At 52.9% G+C, this 26,295-nt stretch overlaps 1 protein-coding gene across 1 annotated transcript in view; it reads left to right on the forward strand.

Annotated features, from left to right (window-relative positions):
- Cuedc1 (CUE domain containing 1) overlaps nucleotides 1-20,431 on the forward strand; it is an 89,440-nt gene extending 69,009 nt beyond the window's left edge. The window contains exons 2-11 of the mRNA XM_005075801.4: nucleotides 2,482-3,115; nucleotides 7,871-7,998; nucleotides 12,664-12,790; nucleotides 13,472-13,664; nucleotides 14,608-14,691; nucleotides 16,393-16,464; nucleotides 17,266-17,359; nucleotides 18,022-18,080; nucleotides 18,865-18,935; nucleotides 20,125-20,431. Of these exons, the coding sequence (XP_005075858.1) occupies nucleotides 2,762-3,115; nucleotides 7,871-7,998; nucleotides 12,664-12,790; nucleotides 13,472-13,664; nucleotides 14,608-14,691; nucleotides 16,393-16,464; nucleotides 17,266-17,359; nucleotides 18,022-18,080; nucleotides 18,865-18,932 (1,179 nt within the window). The 5' untranslated portion in view covers nucleotides 2,482-2,761 and the 3' untranslated portion in view covers nucleotides 18,933-18,935; nucleotides 20,125-20,431. The remainder of the gene's footprint in view (nucleotides 1-2,481; nucleotides 3,116-7,870; nucleotides 7,999-12,663; nucleotides 12,791-13,471; nucleotides 13,665-14,607; nucleotides 14,692-16,392; nucleotides 16,465-17,265; nucleotides 17,360-18,021; nucleotides 18,081-18,864; nucleotides 18,936-20,124) is intronic.
- The last annotated feature ends 5,864 nt before the right edge of the window (nucleotides 20,432-26,295 follow it).

A 26,295-nucleotide genomic window follows, 5' to 3' on the forward strand; every position in this document is an offset into this window, starting at 1 on the left:
CTTGGGCTCATTCTCATAACCAAATCCCTGAATTGATCACCTGAGGCCACTCTTATTTCTCCTTGTGACATTGTTTTGGCCTCCCCGACTGTGACTCGATTCTCTGGGCAGGCAGGAAATGGAGTGGGATGGTAACTCATGGCTCACTGAGCTACCGGCCACTGCTCAAGCATGTACCATGATGGGGGGGGGGGGGGGTCTCTGTGTTCTGATGTGGGAAGATGCCCACAATGTGCCATTAAGTAGATAAAAGTAACAGCACAGTGGAATTTATGGTTTAATCCCATGGTAAAATAAGCTCAAACACATGATGGCATGTGCACGGATCAAATACCTACACATGGTGTGAAGACATGATCTCATTAAGTAAGTTCTCTCAGGGCAGGAAGGGACCTCAGTGTCTGCTAGTTATTCAGAACCTGCGTGCCTGTAATTTTCCACTTTCAAATCCAACCCACTAACTGGGCATGGTGGTACATGGCTGGAATCCCAGCACTTGGATGATGAAGGCAGGAAGAGCAGGAGTTCAAGATCATCCTTAACTACACAGTGAGTTCAAGGCTAGCCTGGACTACATGATCCTGTCTTTTAAAACAAATAAACAGAACTGGGTAGTGGCAGCACAGGCCTTTAATCCCAACACTTGGGAGGCAGAGGCAGGCAGATCTCTATGAGTTCAAGGCCAGCCTGGTCTACAAAGTGAATTCCAGGATGGCCAAGGCTACATGGAGAAACCCTGTGTCAAAAAAATCAAACAAACAAACAAACAAGCAAACAACCAAAAAACCAAACAAACAAAAAGCAAGATGGCTCAGGAGAAAAAGGCATTTACAGACAAGATTGATGACGAGACTTTGACCGCCAGGGCCCACATGATGGAAGGAAATAACCCCACAAGCTGGTCCTCTGACCTCTGTGTGTGCCACAGCACATGTGCCAGCCCCACCACAAAGTGAATGGAATTTTAAAAAGCTTTTAAAACCCAATCTAATCCACCTCCCTGGAAATAGGCAGACCCCCAGAATAGGGCTCCTTGAGAATGCTCATGTCCTTTCGAGGAAAGAGAGGGAGTAAGATGTTTGGAACTCAGTGTGGTAAATACTTGAGCCGCTTCCAGAGTATGAGATCTGAGCTGAAGTAGTAACATTAATGGCATTCGACGGGTCTTCCCATCCCAAGTGGGGTGACCCCATCATAACAGTCAGTGTGTGGCCGCTCTGTGTGTTTCTCCATCTGCTGTTAAGGCCATGGCTTCCGTCCTAGAAAACAGAATAGGCTCGCATTCGACTCCTCAAACACCCTTAGGTGAGCTGCAGGTGGTAGCACTGTTCTCGGGAGCAGAGGCAGAAGGAATCACGAGCTTGAGGTCAGCAGGGCTACAGAGGGAGACCCCGCCCTTTCCTATAAGCTGCTAGATGACTAAATCTTGGGATAAGATGGAGAAAATCAGAGCCAGATTTTGTGTGTGTCTCTGGGTGTGTGCATGTGTGTGTGTGTGTGTGTGTGTGTGTGTGTGTGTGTGTGTGTAGGTCAGAGGACAATATGTGGGAGTCAGTTGTCTCCTTCTACCATGGAGGTCCTAGGGATTGAGCTCAGGTCACCAGGCTCCGGTGGCAAGCACCTTTACCCACTAAGGTATGTCACTGGTTTTGGTTTTTGGAGACAAGTTCTCTAGTTCAGGCTGGCCAAAAATTCCTAATCCTGTGGTCTCTGCCTCCCAAGTGCTGGGATTACATCCCTGCTCCACCAGGCCAGGTTTTATTCCGTGTGGGGGCTTCATGCATGCCGGGCAAGCACCCCGCCCTCGAGCTGCATCCCCAGCCCCTTTCTCAGTGCTCTAGACATTGTTCTCTCTCCTTTGTCTACACTAACAGCCATGTCACCTTGGTGACCGTTTCAGTGCCTGGCTGAGAGGGCTGGGTGGTGTCCTGTTGTAGATTTCAGTCCCTATTCATGCTTGACTTCAGTCCTGTCTGTGCCAGCCCTGGGCACCAGTTAGGTTGACTGCAGCAGGGAACTGGGTTTGGTGTGGAATATGATTAAGACTTTAGATCATAGGGTTCTTTGGGACAGTTTTGGGAAGCTGAATATGGTGGTATGTGCCTGTGATCCCAGCCCTCAGAAGGCTGAGGCAGGAGAGGAAGGGGAGGTAGGGGGATTAAGAGTTCAAGACCAGCCTCAGGTACACTTGGAGTTTGGAGCCAATATGGGCTAGATGAGACCCTATCTCAAAACAACAACACAAATGAAAACAAAACAAAGAAACAAATAGGAAAGAATATATATATTAAATATATTTTATAATACATTTTTTCTAGGCTTATTTATTTACCTATTAACGTGCTTAATATGCACAAAGCCTTGGGTTCTTCCCCAGCACCCAAACTAGGCTGGGTAGATGTCACCTTGTCTCCTAACAGCCCACCACCAAAGAGTTCAAGTTTGCTTGCTTCTGCTTCTGACTCTGTCCTCTCCTTTCAGGTGACACCGTCAGTTCCTTGCAGCCCCCTGTGGCAGGATGACTCAAGGATGTAGGTGATCTACAGTATAGCCACAGCCTGGCCAAGGTCCGCATGCCGCCACCACCCCGGCCCCTGTCCCCTAGCCCGGGCTGTGCATTCCTGCCAGGTATCCCTGTGGACAGAGCAAGTACAGGAGTGAGTCTTCTGACCCGGCGGAGCAAGCAAGTAGCTGACAGAGGGACCCCGGGCCGGCGGCTCCTTGGCTTATCAGAGACATTCTCCTGCAGTGGCTCAGCAAGATGACCAGTCTATTTCGCAGGAGCAGCAGCGGCAGCGGCGGTGGCGGGGCCACCGGGGCTCGAGGGGCCGGGGCGGGGGCCGGGGCCGGGGCCGGGGATGGCAGCGCAGCCCCTCAGGAACTCAACAACAGCAGGCCGGCCCGCCAAGTGCGCCGCCTCGAGTTCAACCAGGCCATGGATGACTTCAAGACTATGTTCCCCAACATGGACTACGACATCATTGAGTGCGTGCTGCGTGCCAACAGCGGCGCGGTGGATGCCACCATCGACCAGCTGTTGCAGATGAACCTGGAGGCGGGTGGCGGCAGTGCCTATGAGGACAGCTCGGACTCGGAGGACAGCATCCCACCAGAGGTAGAGGCAGAGTCCGACAATTCGCCACTAATAGTGGTCTGGTCTCTCTTAGCGGGTCTGGGTTGCTCCTGACCCCCAACTCCTCCCTACCCTGGAGAGTGCCTGGCTTCTAACCAGCAAGCATCTCTTTCCCTCTGAGAAACTTTTGATCAGGCAATGACCTATATTATGAGTAGCAGTCATGAAGTCATTGAACAAACACCCAGCAAGCAAGCACCCACTCAGTGGTATGCTAGGAATACGACAAGACCCCAAACTAAGGTGCTTGTTTAAAATGTAGGTACACAAACCCCATTCCAACATCTGACCCCTCAGTTCCAAGCCTGACATCTTTAAAAAAAAAAAAAAGACTCTGGAAAAGCAGAGTGTCACCTTCGCCAGCCAAATCAGACAGTGTTTTGGAGCTCACAGGCTAGTGTGGATCGGAGTGGGAAAGGCACAGCATAGGAGACCCCCATACCAAGAGCAGAGAAGGAGACCCCCATACCAAGAGCAGAGAAGGAGGAGACCCCCATACCAAGAGCAGAGAAGGAGGAGACCCCCATACCAAGAGCAGAGAAGGAGGTGACCCCCATACCAAGAGCAGAGAAGGAGGTGACCCCCATACCAAGAGCAGAGAAGGAGACCCCCATACCAAGAGCAGAGAAGGAGGTGAACGGCTCCAGGGCCAAAGAGAGGACGGGAGAGCAGTACGCTTGGCCATACCTTCCACTCAGAAGAGTGGAGGAGCATCTCTACAGACAGAGAGCTTGGATGGGTGCAGAGTGAGGCTCCAGCCCTAAGATCCACATAAGCAAGGAACCATCCCCAGGGTGAGGAGGGCATGGTCAGCCACAGCGAACCAAGGCCCTCTGTTGGAGTGGTTGGTTTTCTAAGGCCCTGTTCAGGAACTCTGTGCCCAGCCAACCCCCAGTGTAAAAGGGCATGCGGTTCTCAGGCAAAGGGTGAGGCGTGCAGTTAGTGCAAGAGCCGTGAATGAGACGAGGACCAGGAGACAGGAGCAAGCTCCACTCTTTCCTTTCCAACACTGAGGGTTGGACCCGGGGCCTCATATGCGCCGAGCAAGCCCCCTGTCACAGAGCCACACCCCAATCCTCGTTTACTAGGATCTCCCTATGCAGCCCAAGTTCTGTGCTTACTCTAGTCCAGGCAGACCTTGAACTTTCCATCCTCCTGTCTCAGTTTCTCCAGTAGCTGGGATGACAAGTGTGCTCCACCAGGCCCTGCTGAATTCTACTCTTTACAGAGTCCAGACTGTGCTGGGCATCTCAGCGGCTTCAGATATATGTCCTTTCTGTTTCTCAAACTTGATGAGAACAGTCACCCTTGTTTACATGGAAACTCTGGATCAGATTTGACTTCAGGGCCCCGCCTTCTTGCTCCTCCTACCTCCCCCTTCCTTCCTTGGTGAGTGCTTCTAGGATTCTGGCTCCAGGGAGGAGAAGCTGTGTGGGTAATGATGACTTGTGCCAGTGTGTATGTTCTCCTCAGGCAGATAGCAGGTACAAGGGGAAGGTTTGCAATGAGTAGATATTACGTGTGTGTGTACATGAGTGTGCATGTGTGTGCATGAGTGTGTGTGCACGTGTACATGAGTGTGCATGGGTGTGTACATGGATTGTGTGTGTGTGTACAAGCCAGAGATCAATTTGGAGTGTTATTCCTCAGGAGTCAGCTTCCTTGTTTTTGGAGGAGTCTCTCTCTAATTAGGCAAGGCTGGCTAACTGCTGTCTCCACATCTCCCGCGCTGGCATTACTAGTGTGGGCCACCAGCCCAGCTTTTTGCACAGGTGCTGTGTATTGAGCTCAAGTCCTCCAGCTTGTGTGGCAAGTCCTTTGCTGACTGAGCCACCTCCCCAGCCCTGTTGATGCTGTCTTTGCACAGCTCTCTGTCACCTTTTCCTCCGTCACGTACCCTTTTGACTTGCCTGGATCAGTCAGCAGAGAGAACAGTGGAAAATCCAGGCCCGTCTCGTGAAAAGGTGTGAGTATGTGTGCATGTGTGCACGTGCAGGTGCATTCTTTTAGTGTGAGCTGGGAAGTTCCCTGCGTGCTTTGACTCTCTGTGGTCCTGTTGGTTCTGATGGCCTGGCAGGAGGGGTGGTTCCTGCTTTGCCCACAGTGCCCATGCATCACAAGAAGCCTCTGCAAGGCTTCCTCGGCCCGAGGCGTCCATCCTGCGCTGCACTTCTGTTCCCAAGCAGGCCGCTGTCCCAGTTGAGCCCCTTCTGGGCTCTGCTTGGCTCTCTCCCAGCCCCCATCTTTGGAGCCTTGCCTGGGCCCATCATCAGGCAGCTCCCGAGCCAGCGCAGAGTGCTACAGAAAATTTATGAGCAGCAGTAAGAATGACAACTGCTGACTGGAAAAAGCCCCCTCTCTAGAGGCTGATGGATGGTGGGCTGGCCCAAGGGGTATCCTTGTCACAGAGAAACAGCTCCTGTCAGATAAATGGCCAAGACCCTGCCTCCCTCCCGGCCTCTGGAACACCTGGCAGGCATCCATCACCCACAGTGAGTTAGGCCAAGAGGCCACAGACCCTCCAGCACCTTTAGAGCCAGAACAAGCTCCTTGTGGCCAGAAAGATGGAGCCATGGCAGGAAGATGCTGGGGTTCCCTCTCTGGGACTACAGATCTTCCTTCCTGGAGCTGGCCTGCCCATCACCTGCCTTCTCCCCACTACTGAAGCATTCCTCACTGGAGGCTGGGTTTGCTGCTCCAGGCAGAAAGCTGAACCGTAGTGTACAGCGCCCGCCCGCATCCCTGCCACAGAGCACAGGAAACCCACTGGACTCTCCTCTCCCTCTCACCAGACCAAGCTTAGCCTGGATGCTATCCCTCAGAACCAAGGGCTGTGGGAAACGGGAACGGGGCGTGCAGGCAGGGGAGGCAGCAAGGAACCCTCTGGGCACCCTAGGGTCTTGCTGAGCACATCTTGGGTGGGGTAACAGGAGATAGCAGGGGTCAGGACCCCACTTTTTGTACCATTCCCTTTCCCTGGCATCTCTTTCCTTCCTGGTGGAATGTGGGATGAGTAGTGAGGAGGCCCGGCCAGCCGGGCCGCCTCATTCTTTTTCTGGAGAAGCGGCTGTTTAAATACTTTCCGCCTCACAGGAAGGAGTGCGCATTCCAGGGCAGGAGCCTCCTTGGCTCATGCTGGCTGAGTTGAGCACTACAGCGTGTGAGCATGCTCACCACCAGGGCCTGTGCGCGCTCACCACCAGGACATCCCTGCCAGCCTTCCTGTGCTGGGTACAGCTGGACTAGGGCTCAGATGTGTCAGAGGACCCTGGGCTGGCAGAAGCCGAGACACAGCTTGAGGAGTGACTTCCGTCCCTAAAGAGTTCAAGTGGGGCTGGGGGAGTCAGGGGCTGAGTCAGCCAGGGTCTCTGAACCCTTTCCAGGTTCTCTGGTCTTTGAGAAAGAGGGCAGGGTGGGGCAAGGTGTGTGACAGGGATCTGCCCAGATGCCTCTGGGGCAGATTCACATCCACCGGATACTAGGAATTCAGCCTTCGCCTATCCTGGACCTTTCTCTGCCCTGCTTCCTGCCCCCTGAGTGAAGAGCAGGGGCAGCGGGCAGCGAGGCTGTCCTCCCTGAGCATTTCACCTGGGTGTGCAGGCTCCCTGAGGGAAGGATGTGACCGTGGAAGCTACGGTCCATGTTGGAGATTCCAGTCTAAGCAGACTCAGTCTCCCAGGGCCTGTAATCTAAGACACTCAGGCAGGAGGATCAGAAGTGTCGGTGTCCTGGACTGCTGTCCTCTGAGGTGACATGGCAGCTCACACCAGCCCTTCAGCAAGCTGGGGCTGTTCCCTCACAGAAGGCAGCGAGGGTCGGTAGGGAGCCATCGCCCACCATTTTAGCCACGCCCTCCTATACCAGCTGTGTGCATCTCTGCTGCAGCACACAAGAGGTTAACTGAATCAGGGACTCCACGAAGCCGCCAGGAGTCATTACCCACCCTGGCCTGGGCCTTGTGATGGCACAACTGTTGGGGGGGGTGTCACTCCCGCTAAGTACCTCTAGGCTTGGGTGGGATCACTTCTTTGGCCTGTTGGTGCCGTCCTTTCTTGCTCACACCTCCCCAGGAGAAGTAATGAAACAGGTTCAAGGCCAGCCGGAGCCACTTAGTGAGACCGTATTTCAAAATTCAAGGCAAAAAGAGTTGGGCTGTAGCCGAGTGGCAGAGCATTTGCCTCATGCGTGTGAGGCTCTGGGTCCAATCCCAGGCACCACAAAACAAATAAAACCCCCTGGGGCCTGCATATCCTCATCTGTAAACTGGGGTTTCACGCACTAGACCCGCAGGGTTAAGATGACAGCTGTGAAAGTACGAGGAAGGAGGGTGTGAATGATGTCATCACCTGAGACTGGTCCAGGGGCGTTTCCCAGGATGCACATACCACCTGATGTGCCCCGAGTGCCCGGCTCCCCACCCTCACTCTCTTTCCCACCCTGTGTCCACTTTGCAGCTTGTCTGGGTAGGTGCCGCTGCCACGAACAGTCCTTTGGGGCCGTGTGTTATCCTCGTTGCTGAGTATAACTGAGGGGCCATGGGAGCCACATGTTAGCCGTAACACGTGAGGCTGGCATCGCAAAGTAGCGGCTCCCAGCAGCCAGCGGTGCACAAAGCTCCTTAGTTCAGGTCCTCGCCGGTCCTTGATCTCATCCGAATGCCCCTGTACCTGGAGGATGGGCCATTAGTATCGTTGTCAGTCATCGTTTCTCTGTATGTCTCTGTTGTCTCTGATTTAGATCTTGGAAAGGACCTTGGAGCCGGATAGCTCTGAGGAAGAGCCCCCGCCCGTGTACTCGCCACCAGCTTACCACATGCACGTGTTCGACAGGCCTTACCCAGTGGCTCCGCCAACTCCACCTCCCCGGTGAGAATCCATTTGGTGTCAGGGCACAGTAGACACAGAGGAAGACACGAGTTGGGGTTGTGTAAAACACAGTAGGAAACTGGCTTCCCCCACAAGAGATGGTTCTACCAACTGCAAACTTCATCTGCCGCAAGGTACATGTCATCTAGACACCAAGGAGAACTTTCAAACCCTCAGTGTTGTGGGGCTGGGGAAATGGCTCAGCAGGCAAAGCGCTTGGTACAGAAGCACAGAGGCCCGGGTTCGAATTCCTAGCCATCTCCATATAAAAGCTGGGCCGGCAACACACATCTGTTAACACCAGAGCTGGAGGGCAGAGACAGGCGGAGCCCTGGAGTTCAGTGGCCAGCTGACTGAGCCAATCAGTAGGTCCCAGGTTAAGTGAGAAACTATCCAAAAAAGTAAAGCAGAAGGCTGCATGTCAAGTATCTGCAAGAGCAAACACGGGGACCTGAGTCTGGATCCCATGTAAAAAGTTGGGCATAGCAGCATATGCCTATGGGACACAGTTAATTAAACTTGGTACAACCTCCAGCTTCTGGGAATGTGTAATCAAGGGAGAGGCAGAGTAGGAAGATGAGCTCATGAAATAGTGTCCTGTCCCTTCCCTTCCCCAGCCATGGACACATTAGTAATTAATCATTGTGCCACCTCCTGCTGGGGAGAGATGAGCCTCAGAATCCCTCCCAGCACCACCGGGTCACCATCAGTCACCAGTAGGATGACCGTGTCACCCCTGGGCTTGTGATGCTGAGAAGATTTTTAAGCAATGTGAAGATGTGTCTTTTTCTGGAGTAGTTTGATGGCTGGAGACAGGAGAGTGGACTGCAAGTCCCCAGAGACTTGTCTTAGCTTTGAGACTTGTTACTTGGAAGCTTAAAATAAAGCTAGCTGCTAGCAGTGTGCTTTGTATGTGAGGCGCTGGCCTTTGTAGGCTCTGTGTTTGGTGGCTGCAGAGCCTAGGTGTGGCCACTTTGTCCTGGAAGCTGCTGTTTCTTACAATGACAGATTGGGTGACAGGGTGTGATACAATGGGGACCTGCTGTAGTGATCCCCCATTCTAGCACATTAGGAGCCCCAGAACGGTTAGTAAGGACTTACAAAGTCAGTAAGAACAGCTGCCATTCCCCAAGTACCCTTTAAATGCCAGAGGCTGCTGTGGTTCTTTACCCAGTGACCTAAGTAGAAAGCACTGTTGTCACCCATTTCACAGATGAAAATGCTGAGCCTCAGAGAGGTTCACTGCTGTCCCCAAGGCTAAGAACTGGGGTGTGAACCCAGGTCATCTGACTTCATTGCTATGTCATTACCTCCCTGCGAGAAATCAGGCTATTGCATAGGTAGCCGAGAGTCTGGAAGGTTAGCTGGGCAGGGCAGAGGTCATCTATTGAGTCAGGGACAAGAGAGAGCTGGACTTCTCACCGTGGTACATGGGATGCAGGCGGGGAGGTGGGACACCTGGGTGAGATTGACCCCAGAGGTCACACCTGTGACAGCTTACTGAGCTCAGGGTTCAGTGCTTTTCCTTTGACTTCTGTTTTGTTGTTGCTGTTAGTGCCTGTATTTCATGTGTGTTGCTGTGACAAAACCCTTGAAGGAGTTGAGAGAGGGAAGATTTATTTTGGCTCATGGTTTGAGAGGGATTTTAACTCACAATGGCCAGGGAGGCGTGGCAGAACAATCCTGTCAGCAAGAGAGAGGAGGGCTGTAGGTCTTCACATCAGGAAGCAGAGAGAACTGGCCCAGAGCCAGAGGCAGGTGCAACCTTCTAAGCCTGCCCCTGGTGACCTGCTTCTGTCATCCAGAGCCCACCTATAAGGAGCCTATTAACTGCCCAAAGCAGTGCCACCAGCTGCAGACCAGCTGTTCAAACATACAAGCCTGTGGGGACACTGCAGGCCCAAACCTTAACATTTATCCCAAAGTACTTAAATACTTCCAGTTACATTTATTTGTTTATGCATGTGTGCGTGTATGCGTGCTTGTGTACCTGTGTGTGTGTGTGTGTGTGTGTGTTGCTTGTACTCTGGGCCCCTCTGTAGATCAGAATTTAGGGAATCCACAAACATGGGGTCTCAGAAAGCTGCTTTCCAAGACATGGCCTTAAGTTCATACATCTTAGCATTAGTGTAGTGGATCTGAGGGCAGGAATATGTGCAAAGGCCTGGAGGCAGGGAGAGGGGACCATCCCAAGGAAGCGCCTGGAAGGATATTGCATCAGAGTGAGTGGAGAGGGACACAGGTCATGGGACTCTGTGGAACCTTACCCTGAGACTACGGGAGCCTGAGGCTGTGCTGCAGCAGGGCACTGGTAGGCTGGTATTCAAAAAGTCTTCAGCTGCTGAAAGCTAGATTTGAGAGGAGTGGTCGTCTGGTCCCTTTCTGCCACTGTGTCTCTCGAATGAGCTGGTGATAGGACAGAGCTGGACTGCATGTTCAGACTCTACTTAAAACCCCTCTGGAGCCTGGGTGATGGCACATGCTTTTGTTTGTTTTTTGTTTTGTTGTTGTTTTCCAGACAGGGTTTCTCTCTAGCTTTGGAGGGCTCAGTAGAGCAGGCTGGCCTCAAACTCACAGAGATCTGCCTGTCTCTGCCTCCTGAGTGCTAGGGCTAAAGGTGTGCGCCACCACCGTCCTCCAGAGTGTTGCACAAGCCTTTAATCCCAGTACTCGGGAGGCAGAGGTAGGTGAATCTGTGAGTTCGAAGCCAGCCTGGTCTACAAAATTGAGTTCCAGGACAGCCAAGGCTACACAGAGAAACCCTGTCTCAACAAAGAAACAAAAACTTCTGGAAAGGTGCATCCCTGAAACCCTTCCCATGCAGGTCCAACACCCTGTGGATAAGTGTGGGTTGTTCTCTCCCTCCCCCTCCCAGGCTTAGTCCTTCTCTTCTTCTGCCTGAGTCTCAGAACCCCTCCACACAGGCCACCTGCTGTTTTTGTGTTGAAATTGCAGCCTTGGAAGTTTTGTCTCACAGCTCATTTTTGACATTCCTTTCTAACCACAATGGAGTTGCTGGACTGCCTCAGGGGCTGCCTGCAGCTGAGGGTGACTTCATCCCAGGGCTTGGAGAAGGTTGAGCTGGGTCCTCTCTCCAGGACCCTTGCCCAAAAGCCAGGGAAACCCCAGAAGAAAAGGAGTTCTCCCTACCGTCAGTTCCCATCCCATGGGCATCCAGGAAACACAGTGGTGAGAGGGGCTTGGTCAGAGTTTGGACTCTCCCTCTGCAGCCATCCTTGGTGGCTTCCAAGTGAGACTGAGTGGGGGTGTCGACCTCACCCCAAATGGAGCCTGTATAAGCCTTCTCCCATTGTGGCTGGAAGTGGTGTCTGTGGGACTGACAGATGGGCCTTGGGAGGAAAACAGAACTTGGGACCCGGACATAAGCGGCAGAGCATAGTGAGGGAAACCTGGCCTAGGGATGCGTGTCCTGGGTTCCCCTGCAGGCGCCTCTCTGGGGATCCCTGTGTGTCTCCAAGCTGCCAGTCGAGCTTCCCCCTAGCACTTAGCAGCTGGTTATCCGTCTGCTGCTGCCCCCGCCCTCCCCTCATACCCACCGGGCCACCAGCCCAAAATAGAAAAGGAAAGGAAGTTATTTCCACAAGTTAGCAGCAGACGGAAAAGCTCCCCTCCAGTGAGGGGGCGGAGGGATTCCTGAAGCTGGAGGCCAAATCAAAGCCAGGCTGAGGCCAGCGTGGTCCCCACCACCCCCAGCCGCCTGCCTTCTCCATGTGTCATTTCCCTGATTCAGCGGGACACGTGTCCTGCGGTTGCCACGCAGCAGGCTGCTGAGGAGCTGTGGAGTTCCTGGCCCAGCTCCAGGCTCCCTTCAGGCCTGGGCTTGGAGATGGGGCTTGGGGTCAGGGTAGCCAGGCCCTTCTTCCTGTCAAGTCCTGGCCACCTGGCAAAGGCACACCTTGCCTGAGAAGAGGCCTTGGAAACAACAATCTAACCTTGGCCTCCAGCAGTTCAAGACACAGCTCATGGGGGGGGGGCAGAGTAGGGACACCCATTACCTTGGAAGGAGGTCAACAGAGTCTAGATTTGCTAATGAAGCACCAGGGGTCTGAACGGGGTCTTCTCGATGTTCTCCCAGCCTTTACTGGCTGTAGCTGAGCCAGAATGGGAACTCAGATCTGCTTGATTGTCCAGGAATCTTGGGAGCTCCCTTCCCCTAACAAAGCAAGGATAGGATGGGCTGTTAGCAAGCTACTTGTCGTCTGTTGGGTGGAGTGGGGGCGATATCTGTTACTTAAGGGTCCAGCACTGTGCCAGCTGTTAGGGACACAAGCACAGAAGCATATGACCCCCGGTCTGTACGGGACATTCATAAAGTCTGAATTTAAATCCGTAACATTGACGTCTGCACCAGAGGCACTGAGTGACAGGAAAGCAGCCCAAGACCAAGGCCAAGGCTGAGGAGCTAAGGAGCTGCTGACAGAGGGGGAGGAGAAGAGGTCGTCACTGCTCCTGGTCTGGCCGCCTTCCCTCTCGGCGTGCCATTTCCCTCATCCGGAAGAATACACATCTGTACCTTTGTCTGAAGGCAGTGTAGGCACAGGATGCTCTGAGTGAGACCACCGTCTTCCTGAGGACCTGTGACAGGCCAGCAGAGCTGTGGCTAGGCCTGACTGCTCCCTGCTCTCCTTACCTCCCTCCCCCCAGCACTGATGTCCTGGGCTCTGGACAACCTGCAAGCCAGAGTCGCTACAGGAACTGGAACCCACCCCTACTGGGCAACCTTCCTGATGATTTTCTCCGAATCCTGCCCCAGCAGATGGACAGCATTCAGGTACCTGGCTGCCCTCAAGCCTCCAAGCCTGCCTGCCTGTCCAGTGTCTTCTCTGCTCTACACATTCAGTGCCAGTCAGGTTTGCTCCTTGGTTTCTGAGTCTAGGCTGAGCTGCTTCTGTTGAATAGAGTTTATAAGGGAAGAGTGGTGAGCCCACGGCCTTGCTTCTCATCTGACCCAATGGTTCCTGTTGGGCCCAGGGGAAGTGGCTGCCAGAGAATGCTGTCTGGCTGCAGCCATCACCTCAGGATGGAGGGAAGGAAATGGGGTAGCTAATGGTGGGGTCCAGGGCTGCACCTTCCTCTCCTGGAAGCTTCTTTCAGATGCTGGCATGCTCCAAGGCGCTCCTGCTGGTCGGGCATGCAACTGATGGAGAGAGAAGCGTGAGACTGGGTAGCCCACGGACAGGTGGTTGAGCTGTTTACAAATCGCTTTGCAGAATTTAGGTTCCAGAAGATGGAATGAGGGGGCCCTAGGTTGGGAGGAAAAGCCTTATCCATGTCTTCCCTGCTTTTGCTGAGCAAACGGTTCTGAGTTGTTCCAGTGAATTTTGGCCAATGACGGGACCCTGTTGGGAGGAGAGGACTGCAGGATGGGGCTGGAGGATTCTGGGAAGGCACCCATTTGTAGACTGGTGTACATGGATTGAAGTAGGTGATCTGTATGCTAACTCTTCCTCAGGGTCACCCCGGGGGCTCCAAACCTATGGGTGGAGAGGGAGGCCCAGCCCCAGTGCCGGGACCTGGTGCCTGCGACCAGGACAGCCGCTGGAAGCAGTACCTGGAGGACGAGAGAATTGCCCTCTTCCTGCAGAACGAAGAGTTCATGAAGGAGCTGCAGCGCAACCGTGACTTTCTCCTTGCCCTGGAGAGAGGTGGGCACCACGCCTCACCACAAGAGAAGAGAATGATACGGGCAGTGACTTCAGGCCTCAGGAGGGGGTTGTACTGGAGGCCAGTGTGCCAGATGCTTTTGAACCTGCATGGGCATAGCCCTCCTGGGTTATACAGGAGCCTTGGGATTCAGTCAGTGGGGGTTTGGGAACGCTTGGGAACTCAGAGGAAGAGGGATGTGCCCACTAGGGTCTTCTCCTCCGCCCTGCATTAGCCTTGGCTTGGATGACAGGAAGGGATGCTGCCTTTCCCACCAACCTCTAGCCATAGGGCAGAGGTACCATGTCTTGGACCCTGGGAACAAGGTAACTGACTCCAGAATGGGAGGCTTCCTGAATGGAAGAGGTTAGAGCAGGGTATTTGCATCCTCTATGGATGGGTTACCCTGCCCCCCACCTGGGATGTCTTTCCTTTTGAGATAGGGTTTGGAGACAGGACTGCAGAGGTGGTCCTATAGAGGTCACAGAGGGAGGGAGGAGGGTAGAGAGGGAGTCTGATGTGTTTGGGAAGGACATAGCAAGTTGTACTGTCAGGGTATCGGGATGGTGGGAGCAGACCCACAGGGGCACAAAAGAGGCCCTACTGGGCACGCAGCTGCATACTTGCAACCCCAGCATTAAGGAGGCTGAGACAGGAGAGCTATGAGTTCCAAGAGAGCCCGGGCTCCATATAAAACCCTAAAACAATAGAATAAACTAGGCTTGGACTCTCTGGAAACTGCTAGTCCTGACGCTCTAACATTGCGGATGCTTATCAGGCAGTCATTTCTATTGTCACAAGTTCTTCAACAACTGCTAGACACTCTTGTGTGCATGTGTGTATTTATGTGTGTTTCAGGGGGTTCAGCCTCCAGCAGCCTCCAATATGCCCCACCCCAGGTGTCCCGGAGCTCACTTCTCTGATAGAAACCATCTCCTTTTCCAGATCGACTGAAGTATGAATCCCAGAAATCCAAATCCAGCAATGTGGCTGTCGGAAATGACTTAGGCCTTCCCTCCTCTGTCCCAGGTAAGCTTGCTCTCCTGAGAGAGAGCCTGATGGGTTCAGTGGGCTCACACTCCAACTTTAAGAGAGTTTGGGGGCAGGATGAGGAAACAAGGGTGGGAAGATGAGGCCCCTCAGCAGGCCAGAAAGGAGGCCTCCTGTGAGGTGAGATACCTTCTTCAGTGCTCGGGCTCGTACTGTAGGTTACCACAGGTTGGCTGACCTCCCAACTATTTCTGGATCGTGGGCTACCAGAGGACACACTGAACTATGTAATGTCCCTTAATAGCAACTGAGAGTAGGAAGGTCTCAGAGCCTGGGGAGGTTTGATCCATTGAGGCTTAATGTCTAATAGCAAACCCGCAAAGGTAAGACACACACATTGACTGTGTCCAGTGTGTGGAGAGGATGAGGGTGAAATTAATCTGGGAAGGGCTCTTCATTCATTTAAGTAGCTGAGGACTACCTGCTCAGAGCCATGCCCTGCCATAGGCAGGAAAAAGTGAGTTTTGAGCATTGACAGCTAGGTGGTTCAGCACTGCCTCAGGAGGGCCAGAGAACCCCAGTTTAAAGTCCCTAATATAACTGCTCCCCAGCTCATTTCTTGACTTCCTCCAGAGCCAGCAGCAGTGGGGCTGAGAGACCAGAGCTTGAGCAACAGACTACTAATATGTACAGACCATAGCTGAGCTGAGGTTGGGAGTGTGAACAGAACCTTGCTTTTGCACTTGGCCCGTGGACTCTGGATCCCTGGCCCATCACTGCTCTCACCCCTGTACATATGCAAAAGGGCTCAGCAGTTTTTCTAGGAGCAGAGCCTCCATCCTAGAGCAGAGCTGGGAAGACAGGAGCAGAAGGGTAAGGCGCCCCGCTAATCCCAGCTCAGAGAGAGAAAATCCCATAGAACTGATTCATAAGCAAGAGGCCAGGAGCTTAGGCCCCACCAGATGTTCATCTGGGAGTTTTCACAGAGCTCCTTGTCCTCGATCCCAAATTAATGAGGGACACTGGGGCTGCTGAGCTGGATCAGAGTGACAAGGTGACACAGGGTGGTAAGCCGTGAATGAAAGGCAATAAGAGATCCACTCGGTGAGGAGTGAGTTAGGAGGCTTCCTCCCGGTGGCTCCCTAGGTTCTGACTCTGGGCTGAGCCCTGCTCTCAATCCTGTTCAACATCCGGGAGGGAAGAACGGAGGGGCTGAACCTGGAAGGAGGACAAGGTCGCGCTGGCATTCTTGACTCTGTGTCCTTTCTGCTTCAATTCACCAGAGCTGGGACGCGCAGAGGGCCCTGATGTGCTGGCAAATGGTTAACAGTCTGCTCTGTTGTGGGTGCAGTCTCTAGGGATTTCCACCATGCAAATCTCCCCACCCAGCTCATTGCAAACTACCTGCATGACTTTGAGAATATGGGGTTGTTCACAGAAGTTGAAACTCTGTGCCAGCCGGCTTCCCACAGGGGCAGCAGCTCTTAAGACTGCCCCCATTGGCTCAGAAGAAGAGAATGCACCTTGCAAGGGAGAAGTACTCTTGCAACTTGCCTTAAATTCCCCGGGTTAGGGAAGAAGCCGGCACTCCTGCTGTAAGGACAGACCTGAACGGCCATGGCGGGGAGCCGTGTCATCTACTTCCCCAGGGCCATGGCGGCTGCTTGTGTTCCCTCTCCCTTAGTGGGACCTCAGAGACCCAATGGGCCTGGTCCCTCAGCAGGTGTCTCCTCCTTCCAGGAACCAGTGACACCAACCCCACTGTGTCAGAAGATGCCTTATTCAGGGACAAGTTGAAACACATGGGAAAATGTGAGTCCTGCTCCCGTCACACCCCTGTCCCAGCTCTCCTAAGGCAGGACCTGTGGCCTCACGAGAGAAGGGGAGCCCCCACCCTTGAGGATTTTTAATGCTATTGACTCTTGGTGAACTCGGGTGACATTTTAATCACAGGCTAGCTCCCTCAGCCTTCCTGCCTACTTTATTCTGCAGCTGAGTCTGGAGACAAATTAAATCCTCTTGAGCCAGCCAGCTGTCTGAAGAAAAATAACGCATGTCAGTGTCCACGTTCTCTGTGCCGAGAGGGCTTGGCCGAGACAGGAGGCGCTGACTGGGTCCGCTTTCTGTGGGACTGGGAGACATTTGGGGCAGGGGACCTCTTCTTGCTGTCCGCTTCTTGTCATTTCTCCCCTTTCCAGTTTCGCAGACCCATAACCAGGGGGAATGAGGCCGGGATCCTTTCAGGGTTTTATTTCAGGGAGAATTTCCGATGAGTCATGGAAACCCTAGGACCAACTGTGGAGGTGGCTGGGGAGGGGCGGGAAAGAAAGCCAAGATCTGTGACTCTGGCCTCTCGGGAAGGAATACCCGGATCTTGGACTAGAGACAGGCTGTGTACTTGGCTAGTGATGGCCTGTGCTGCCCCTGGAGGCCGACCTGGGATGGCACACTTGCTCCCTAGGTGGCACTGGTGTCTGCAATTCCTGTACTTTCCTCTCCCCAGTCCCCGCCCAAGGGGCCTGGTGCTGCCTTGGCTGCCCCAAACCTGGAGGGAAGCCATCTGATGCTCCGGCTATCCGGAGCATGATGGGCTTACAAGTCTCTCTGCCCCAGCCACTCGTAGGAAGCTGTTTGAACTCGCCCGAGCCTTCTCTGAGAAGACCAAAATGAGGAAGTCAAAGAGGAGACACTTGCCGAAGCTTCAGTCGTATCCTTCTGCTTGGCGCTGGGCTGGGGTGGTGAGCCCTAGGAACAGTGATGGAGACCCCAGCCGGACCCTCTGAACTGGACCTTCCTCAGGGTCTGGCTCTGTGGCCCCCTTGCTTACTTTGTAAACCAGGGCACCCCATTGGCAGCTCCTTGGACACTGTTCTTCCTATGCCTCCTGTGGCCTCTTTGCTTCTGGCCTCAAGCCATCTGCATTTGGGGGAGAAAAAGTGGTCTTCCCGTTGAAATCAGCAAATCGTTGCCTAATTTTGCCAGGTCCCCTGCAGCCTTGTCTCCGGCGGCCTGCTTTCTTACTTCTGGTTCTTCAAGTGGAAGGATGTTTCCCTCTCTTCCTACCCAAGCTCCCATCGTGCTTAGCCAAGGGGGCCCAGGATATTGAAAGTTGAGTAGCCAAAGTGGAGCAGAAGTCACTCTTTCTGTCCCTAGAGATGGGGGCAGGGTAAGGGGGCTGGGGCTTGGCTAGCTGCTTGGTTGATCCCAGGAGAGGAGCCTAGAAGGGCCAGTGTTAGGCAGCTTGCAGACAGAAGGGATGATAGAAGCTTCTTGAGGCTGGTGGACTGGCAGGGTAGAGCCCAGGCAGACTGGATAAACTGGGGCAGTTCCCATTGGTCTCTGGGATAGTTTTCCTGAGCAGCATGGCAGGCTGGGAGCTGCTGTGTCAACAGCCAACCTCCTGGATGACGTGGAGGGCCATGCTTATGGTGAGGCGGGGCGGGGAAGCTTGAGCTCTGACTTGTTTGTGATGGGTGACCCTTCAAGGGGAGGTCCTTAGTGTTTAATGTTCAGCAAGGGGACACTCAGTCTGGGGGAACATGTCGAGGGTTGGCAGGCAGGGAGCCCACAGAGACGTGGACCCTTGCCATGTGGTGCACACGATGCCACTCCCTTCCTGTGGTTCCTAAAGGGGTGCCCAGTATGCCAGGCATGGCTCCTAGAGAGTGTTCTCTAGGGAATGAGGGACAGGCAGGCAGGCCTCATACACAAATAATCACAAGTTAGACATCTTCAGTTTTGAAAGGTGGTGATGGCAGCACACACCTTTAGTTCCTGCACTCGAGGCAGAGGCAGAGGGGTTTCTGAGAGTTCAATGCCAGCCTGGTCTACAGAGTGAGTTCCAGGACAGCCAGGGATACACAGAGAAACCCAGACTCAAAAAGAAAAAGGGGGGATCAGGAGACACCAGATACAAGAACTAGAAGGCCTTAGAGGTCTTCTAGATAGTCCATCATCCCTGTCCCATTTGATGGATGAGAAAACCGGGGACCAAACAAAGGGTAAGACTCGTCCAAGGCCTCCGACAGAGCCTGGCGGTAGAGTCAAGACAGTGCTCCGTTGCCTTTTGCCTCAGCACAACCACATACTGCTACCTGGGCATCAGGACCCAAGCAAAGGGACAGTTGAGGCAGCTCCCCTGCCCAGCCTGGGGGCAGGCCCAAGTGAGGTTCTGCAGGGTGGAAGATGAGGTAGCCTCCCCTTGCCTTTCAGATGAAGACTTCCGGGGAAGGCGGCAGGAGGTACTGAAGGTGGAAGAGACCCCAAGAGACGGACAGTAAGAGGTAAGGCGTGGGGCCACCACCAGGAGCAGCTGGGGCGAAAGCCCGCCACCTACCATGTGTCCTCCCAAAGATCCAGAGGTGCTGGGCTGTGACATCACAGTAACACTGAGCCTGGCTTGCCTCTCTTGTGGCATTGCATATGGTTTCCCCCTGCAAATCTATGTATGTATGTATGTATGTATGTATGTATGTATGTATGTATGTATGCATGTATGCATGTATGCATGTATGCATGTATGCATGTATGTGTGTATGTGTATTAATTATTTATTTTTATTTTATGTGCATTGGTGTTTTGCCTGCATGTATGTCTGTGTAAGGGTGTCAGATTTTGGAGTTATAGACAGTTTTAAGCTGTTATGTGGGCACTGTAAATTGAACCTGTGTCCTCTGGGAGAACAGCCAGTACTCTCAAACACTAAGCCACCTCTCCAGCCCCTATATATACCAACTTTTAATTTAGTTTTATGTAACCCCACCACCCTTGAATGGCTATGTAGATGAGGCTGACTTTGAACTTCAGATCCTCCTGTCTCTACTTCCCTCCACATGCAGTGATTTCCTCCCTCTCCCTCAATCGCTGCTCCGCCCTCGGCTCTCTCCATCCCTCCCTTCCTGCTCTTAGGGCCCAGTTGTCCCCTTCCACAGTGCTGTTCTTCCAGATCCGCTGGGTCCCTGCTGCACCCCTGAGAGTGCGTCCCGTCAGTTCAGGGCCAGCCACCCTCTCCTCCCTGCCTCCTCCTCCTCCTAGCTTTCCTCATCACGGCCTTGACAGCTTTACCTCTGGGGTCTTCATTGCTCCACCTGTTAATCCCGTCACCAGCCGGCACTGTGGTCCCACTCCTCCCTTGCTTTTCTCGTGCATGTCTTGAAGCAAACGTCTTATGAACTCAGCTTGGTGTCTGGGGCTCACCAAACTCTAGCCTGAGATTACTTTTCTGGCCCTCCGGGTCCTCTTACTTAGTGTAGCCCCATCCCACCCCCACAGCTACTAAACGGGGCACAGAATGGGGGGAGCAGCCTCCCACCTGTCAGGCCTTCCTTCCCACCGAGTTCTCCTACTCCTGAGGTTGAGCAGCAGCTGTGGTCCAGGATGATCTAGAACCACTGAGGGGCCTCGTATTCTCCAGGCTGGGGAAGACCAGGAAGCTCCTGTGATGAAAATGTCACACTTTTTCCCTGCTCCCAGGTGCCAGCAGCAGCGTCGCCTAGCCAGAGATGCTCTGACCGGTGGAGGCAACCAGAGAGAAACCCCAGTGCCCTCCAGCTGCAGCTGAGACAGATGGTGCTTGCATACCACAGCCCAGGCTTCCTTGGCCACAGTCCAGCCCAGACACTGCCACTTTCCACAGGACTTATGGAACTTTCAGAGTTGCTTGTGATTGGAGGAGGGACTTAGAGACAGCAGCCAGCCACAACTTGGTTTGCAGTCTGTGGGAAGAGCAGAAAATTCAGGAACCACCCCTCCAGAGAGAGAGGGGGGGGAGGAGGAGGAGGAGGGGGAGGAGGAGGAGGAGGAGGAGGAGGAGGAGGAGGAGGAGGAGGAGGAGGAGGAGGAGGAGGAGGAGGAGGAGGAGGAGGAGGAGAAAGAAGCAAGATCCCAGGAAGCACCAAGGTTGCAGTCAAAGAACTGGCAAAATGGCCCATACGGAGGTTCTTTGGGCCTGAACAAGGGCTTTTCCGGCTTCTCTTTCCCATCTCTCCTGCCACAGCGGGCTTGATCTACTCCATCCCCCGACCCCTGTGGCCTTCTTTGCAAAGACCGCTGACATCTCAGCTTTGGCGGGAACTGCTGACTCTCGCCCCGACCTGCACGGAACTCTGGACACTGTGGTCTTCTCGGATCCACCTCACAGGGCTGCTTCTATTAAGGGCTGGCTGTTACCTCCAGCAGCCTCGTCTTGACCCAGCAGGGATGGGGAGGGTGACCCCCGGAGCTGGAGGATTCTCTTTAAGCTTGGTCTTTAGTTTGGCTGAAGACCGAAGCTGGTTCTTGATTTACATCACAGTGGGGCCCTTTAGGGGCTGGACTGGTCCTGCCGTTTTGTAAGGCAGGAAGGTGCTGGAGTTTCGGGGTGAGGGTGACCCTAACTGAGAAGGTGCCGGGCTGGAGTGCAAGTTGCAGAGGCTACCAGCCAGGGGCAGAGCACGGGGGGGGGGCACCAGGACAGGAACTTGCCGGGTGCCTCAGGTGGAGCCCCAGAGGTGATTTGAAGAACAGAGGTAATTCTAGGACCGCTCAGCGGACACCAACCTCTGCCAAGAGAATGGAAGCCGCAATTGTGTCCCACTCGGTCCTTGATCTGGGAACTCGTTGACCTTTAGAGAGATCTGGGAAGCCTGGGCAGGCGCGGGGGCCCTGGTTGAGAGTGGGGTCCGATGCTTGGGTGACGGGGGGGGGGGAGATGCTAGGGACTGGTAGGAAATGGGAGCGTGGTGGAAATGGGACTGCAATCGCCTCAACTCCTGCAGGTCGTGCATCCCCGGGCTCCAGAGAGTGGTGCACATACAGAGTGACAAAGTTTGGAAACATGCACAGTGCAGGGTGGGGGTGGGGGACCACGCCGGCACCCAGCCAGTCCTGTGACCCCTGGAGAGAAGGACAGCTCCCCACTCCCCACCTCCCCCCCCATGAGCCTGGGGCAGCTAGACTGTGCTCCAAACTCGTCTGGGCCTTCCGTGCGCCTGATCATGGCGCACGAAGGGAAAGCTCTAAGTCTGTGTGTGTCACTTTGTTATTTTTTCCCTCCTGTGTGTGGTTTTTTTTCCCTTGGAGCTGTTTCATAGGAATTCCGGTAATAAAGACTTGGTGTTCTCTTGGTGCTCTGATGTGGCTGACGACGTGGGCTGGACCCTATCTCTTTTTCCCTCCGGAGGGAATAGGGTTTGGCCTCTGGAGAAATGCCAAATCCTTGGGCCACCTGCCTTGCGCCCCCCCACTCCCACCCCCAACCCTGCCCGAGTTAACCCTCAAGGTTGTTTCTAGGGTCCATAGGAATCAGGCAGCCTGCACACGGCCTCACAAAGTGACACCTGCTGCCTGTGCGACCTGCTGACTTTGTCTAGCGCTCCTTCCTTCCTCTTTGCCACGCAAAAAAAAACCACTTGCTGATAGGCAAGAAAAGAGGGTTGAGAAACCCAGCCTGTTGGGAAAGCGCCACACCGTGTCTCCCTGCATTAAACACAAAGCTTCTGGATAAAAACGATGACGCAAACCGACTAGAGGTTCCGAGGTGTGCATCCCAGAGGCGCGCACCTCACACTTGAGAGGGACTGCAACCATCTTCCTCTAGAAGTATCTCAACTTCCTGGGCCCCCAACTCAGCTGGACTCCCTTTCACCCTTACACAGACAGGGACAGGCCGGCTACTAAAAGAGGAAACGGATGCCCTCCTCAGAGCAGGCAATTCTCGGGGTTAAAATTTCTTCCTTGTGTGGAGCCAAAGGCTTCCTAGTGGCATTTAACAACTGTCTTTCTTGTTCTGGGCTCAGGGTCATCCCACCAAGGGTGTCCCTCTTTCCCTCAAATTCACTCTTCCATGCTAGTATAAAAACAACTGTCAAGCCGGGCGTTGGTGGCGCACGCCTTTAATCCCAGCACTCGGGAGGCAGAGGCAGGCGGATCTCTGTGAGTTCGAGGCCAGCCTGGTCTACAAGAGCTAGTTCCAGGACAGCCTCCAAAGCCACAGAGAAACCCTGTCTCGAAAAACCAAAAAAAAAAAAAAAAACCAAAAAAAAAAAACAAAAACAAAAAAAAAACTGTCCCCCATGCCCTTCCATTAGGGTCCTCCCTTGACCCCAGTAGATACAGGCAGGCTAGTATGATGGCATCCCTGAAACAGCCAGCATGATATACTAGGCAAACCAAGACTGTATTCAGCAATATCCTAGAGCCGCGTGGTACTTAAGGGAAAACTACCTGTGAGCTTACAGAGTTGCTTGCTCTCAGGGCTGGCGAGCTGGCAGAGTGGCTAAGCACACACCGTTCCAGCATAAGAACCAAGCTCAGTTGCCAGCATCTACACCAGGCAACTCGCAACTGCCTGCAACTAGCACCGGTGGATCTGGTGCCCTCTTCTACCCCTCCCCCCTCTCTCACACACACATATATACATATATACTTTTAAATTAAAAAGTTAAAAACGAAATGCTCCATTCCAGACCTTCTGCATCAGAAGTTGAGGGTGTAACCAAGTCATCTGTGGTTCCTAATATAATACACACCGGGAGTTTAGGAGCCATGGTGTTAGACTCCTCCTCCTCAAATGCTTTTTCAAAATTCCTATGCTCAGTACTCCAGACCAATGAAATAAACAACCAAGGGTTTTGTTTTCAAAGTGCCCAAGGAGGTTCAAGTTTGCAATCAAGTCAGATCCAGGGCTCCAGGCTGTCAGTCTGGTGTTTCATGGATGGAGTTGATCTTGCCCAATACCCGCTTAACAGATAAAGAAATGATCTAAGCTTAAGTGACCTACCAGGAACACAGAATTAGAGCTGAGTTAAGCCAGCAAAGGGGCCCCAGGCTGCCTCACCTCAAAGTGTGCTCCACGTCCCAGCAGCCACCATCCCCTGGGAGCTTGTTAGAAATGTTTTACATTAGCCGGGCGTTGATGGCGCACGCCTTTAATCCCAGCACTCGGGAGACAGAGGCAGGCGGATCTCTGTGAGTTCGAGACCAGCCTGGACTACCAAGCGAGTTCCAGGACAGCCTCCAAAGCCACAGAGAAACCCTGTCTCGAAAAACCAAAAAAATGTTTTACATTATCTATCAAAGTTACAACTGGAAGGCATTGTAACAAGCCCTGAAGATGACTCTGATCCATTCTCAAGTTTGAGAACCACAGTTCTGGACGATAAGATGACTTGGTAAGTAAAGGTACTGGCTGCCAAGCTCGGCATCTGAGTTTGATCCCCACAACTCACTGTGGAAAGAGAGCCAACTCCTGAAAGTTCTCTTCTGACTTCCGTGTGCATGCGTGTACGCAGTGCACAGACACACAATTATAATAAATAAACATAATTTAAAAAGGAAGACAGCTCCCAAAGTTTCAGAATTACATGACATATCTTAACAATTCATCAGAGAGACTTGTGTGAACATTGTAGCTTAAGAAACTCTAGCTGGGCATTTAATCCCAGCACTCGGGAGGCAGAGGCAGGTGGATCTCTGTGAGTTCGAGACCAAGCCTGGTCTACAGAGTGAGTTCCAGGACAGCCTCCAAAACAATACAGAGAAACCCTGACCGGCAGCCCTTGTACACCGTGCTCATCTGTTCATGTTAAACTCCTGGAAGCTACAAGGTAAATGTTCAAAGATTTCCATAAAAACACAGCCAGGCTTTCTGGAGTCTGATCCTGTCAGTGCCCCTGACCCTTCATATATTTTGGCATCCTTGGGCATTGGCTCCAACTTGCAAGAAAATCATAAGGTCTGATAAACATCGTGCCCAGGAGAGCAGGCATGGTTATCATGCTGGATTCCCAACTTCTGTCACCTAGTTCCTTGGAAGCACCTGTTTGGGGGTGAAGGATAGTGGTCAGAGGGTTTGTTCTGAAGAATAAGAGGCAGGTAGGTGTGGATGAAGACAATGACGGCTTATAGGGGTTCCCTGTGGGCCAGTCACTCTTCTGGGGTGCTTTGTATGTTCTACTGCACCTAACCCAGCAATGACATGAAATCAGTATTCCTCCATTGTTTTACACACCAGGAAATAGAGGCACAGAGATGAAGTTGAGCTCCTTATATGATAGCCATCTTTAGGAAATGTTAGTCCCTGGATTTGAACGCAAGCAGTAGGGTTCCAGAGTTGATGCCTAAATGCTAAGCTGCCCGTTGGGAACAGGTGGAGGACAGGTGATGAGATCCAAGCCACGCCTCCCCCAATGGATACACCTTGGGAAGAACAGAACAGGCCTGCCTGCTCAGAAACACCTCCCAGAGACATCTGTGATCCTGAGGTGGGTCCAGAATTCCCCCACTTTCTTTATCTGAGTTTAAAAACAACCTCTTAGCATATGCAGCAAATGGCAAGCCTGCTATTGAGAGAGAAGCAGAGTCCTTATGTCCATTATCATAGCGTAGACTTATTTGCTGGATTAGTGACCTGGGTCAGTTAGGGGAAAACTGGAACTTTCTGGAGATGGGGGTGGATGAAAAGGGTCTGTGTAAACCTACTGCCACCAGGTGGTCATTTTGCAGAAGTGACAGTCCCTGACCACAGAAAGATGAACTATCATTTTTGCAGGAGGCCAAGAGTATACCTTTGACTTCAAGCCACACAGGCCACAGGGAGTTTGTGCATTTGAAGAAAATGTTGATAAAGTTATATAAACCTCAGGACCCATAGAACAAGCTCTACTCTGCCTGAGGTGGGGGAAGGGCATGGCCTGCCTACAAGTGTCACTTCTAGATATTTTTGTTGTTGTTGTTGTTTTATTTTGTTGGAGAGAAGATCTGACTATGTAGTTCTGGCTGGCCTGAAACTCTTTCTGTAGACCAGGCTGGTCTCGAACTCACAGAGATCGGCCTGCCTCTGCCTCCCGAGTGCTGGGATTAAAGGCGTGCGCCACCAACGCCCAGCAGGTACACCTAGCAGGTGTTGCTTATAGAAAGCGAGTAGTTACTAATTTTTTATTTAATATTTTGTTTATTTATCTTACTATTATGCTCGGGGATGAAACTCAGGCCTCACAGTGCTTTGCCACTGTACTAGATCTCAGGTCTCAGGATCACTAATTAAAGAAAAACAAATCATGTCAAGAGGATTGTTCCAGGGACTCTAGTGTGAGCAGTTGTGAAGTTCAGCATAGACGCTGCACAAAGCCTGCCTTGTCGTCCAAGTGTGGCCTGGATGCAAAAGTCTCAAAGCTAGAACCAAGAACGTCCTTTCAAACTTTGAATTGTAAACTTGAGCACGTTGTTTACTCTGTTTGCAGACTAGCAGACTGCCTGCCAATCAGCCCAGAAGCTTGTTAGAGATGCAGTTCAGGGCCCTGCTCCAGACCAACTTAATCAGAATCTGCCATTCTCAAACTCCCTAGGGGCTTCACCCAGACTCACAAGCCCTGAAGTACCTGCCCTGAAGGGTCTCATTCTCCGTGAGCCATGAAACCCCTCAGAATGATTCTAATTAGCATAAACTCCACCAGATTCAGGTAGAGCTCACTCCTGTTTGCCTGGTTGTAGAAAGGGCCCAAAGTCCCACAGACCTCCAGGGCAGTTATGGGCTCAAAGTGTTGATCTCTCCTCTGTCTGTGCTGGGGTCTCCTTTAGGACGGCCACCTGTTAGTGGAGGGAAGTTGAGTAGCTTGTAACCATGTTTTGGGAATTGTTAGCTGTGATTTAACCGTGGATCGCTCT

The sequence above is a fragment of the Mesocricetus auratus genome, unplaced genomic scaffold (assembly GCF_017639785.1).
Source record: "Mesocricetus auratus isolate SY011 unplaced genomic scaffold, BCM_Maur_2.0 Super-Scaffold_100007, whole genome shotgun sequence".
Classification (NCBI taxonomy): Eukaryota; Metazoa; Chordata; class Mammalia; order Rodentia; family Cricetidae; genus Mesocricetus; species Mesocricetus auratus.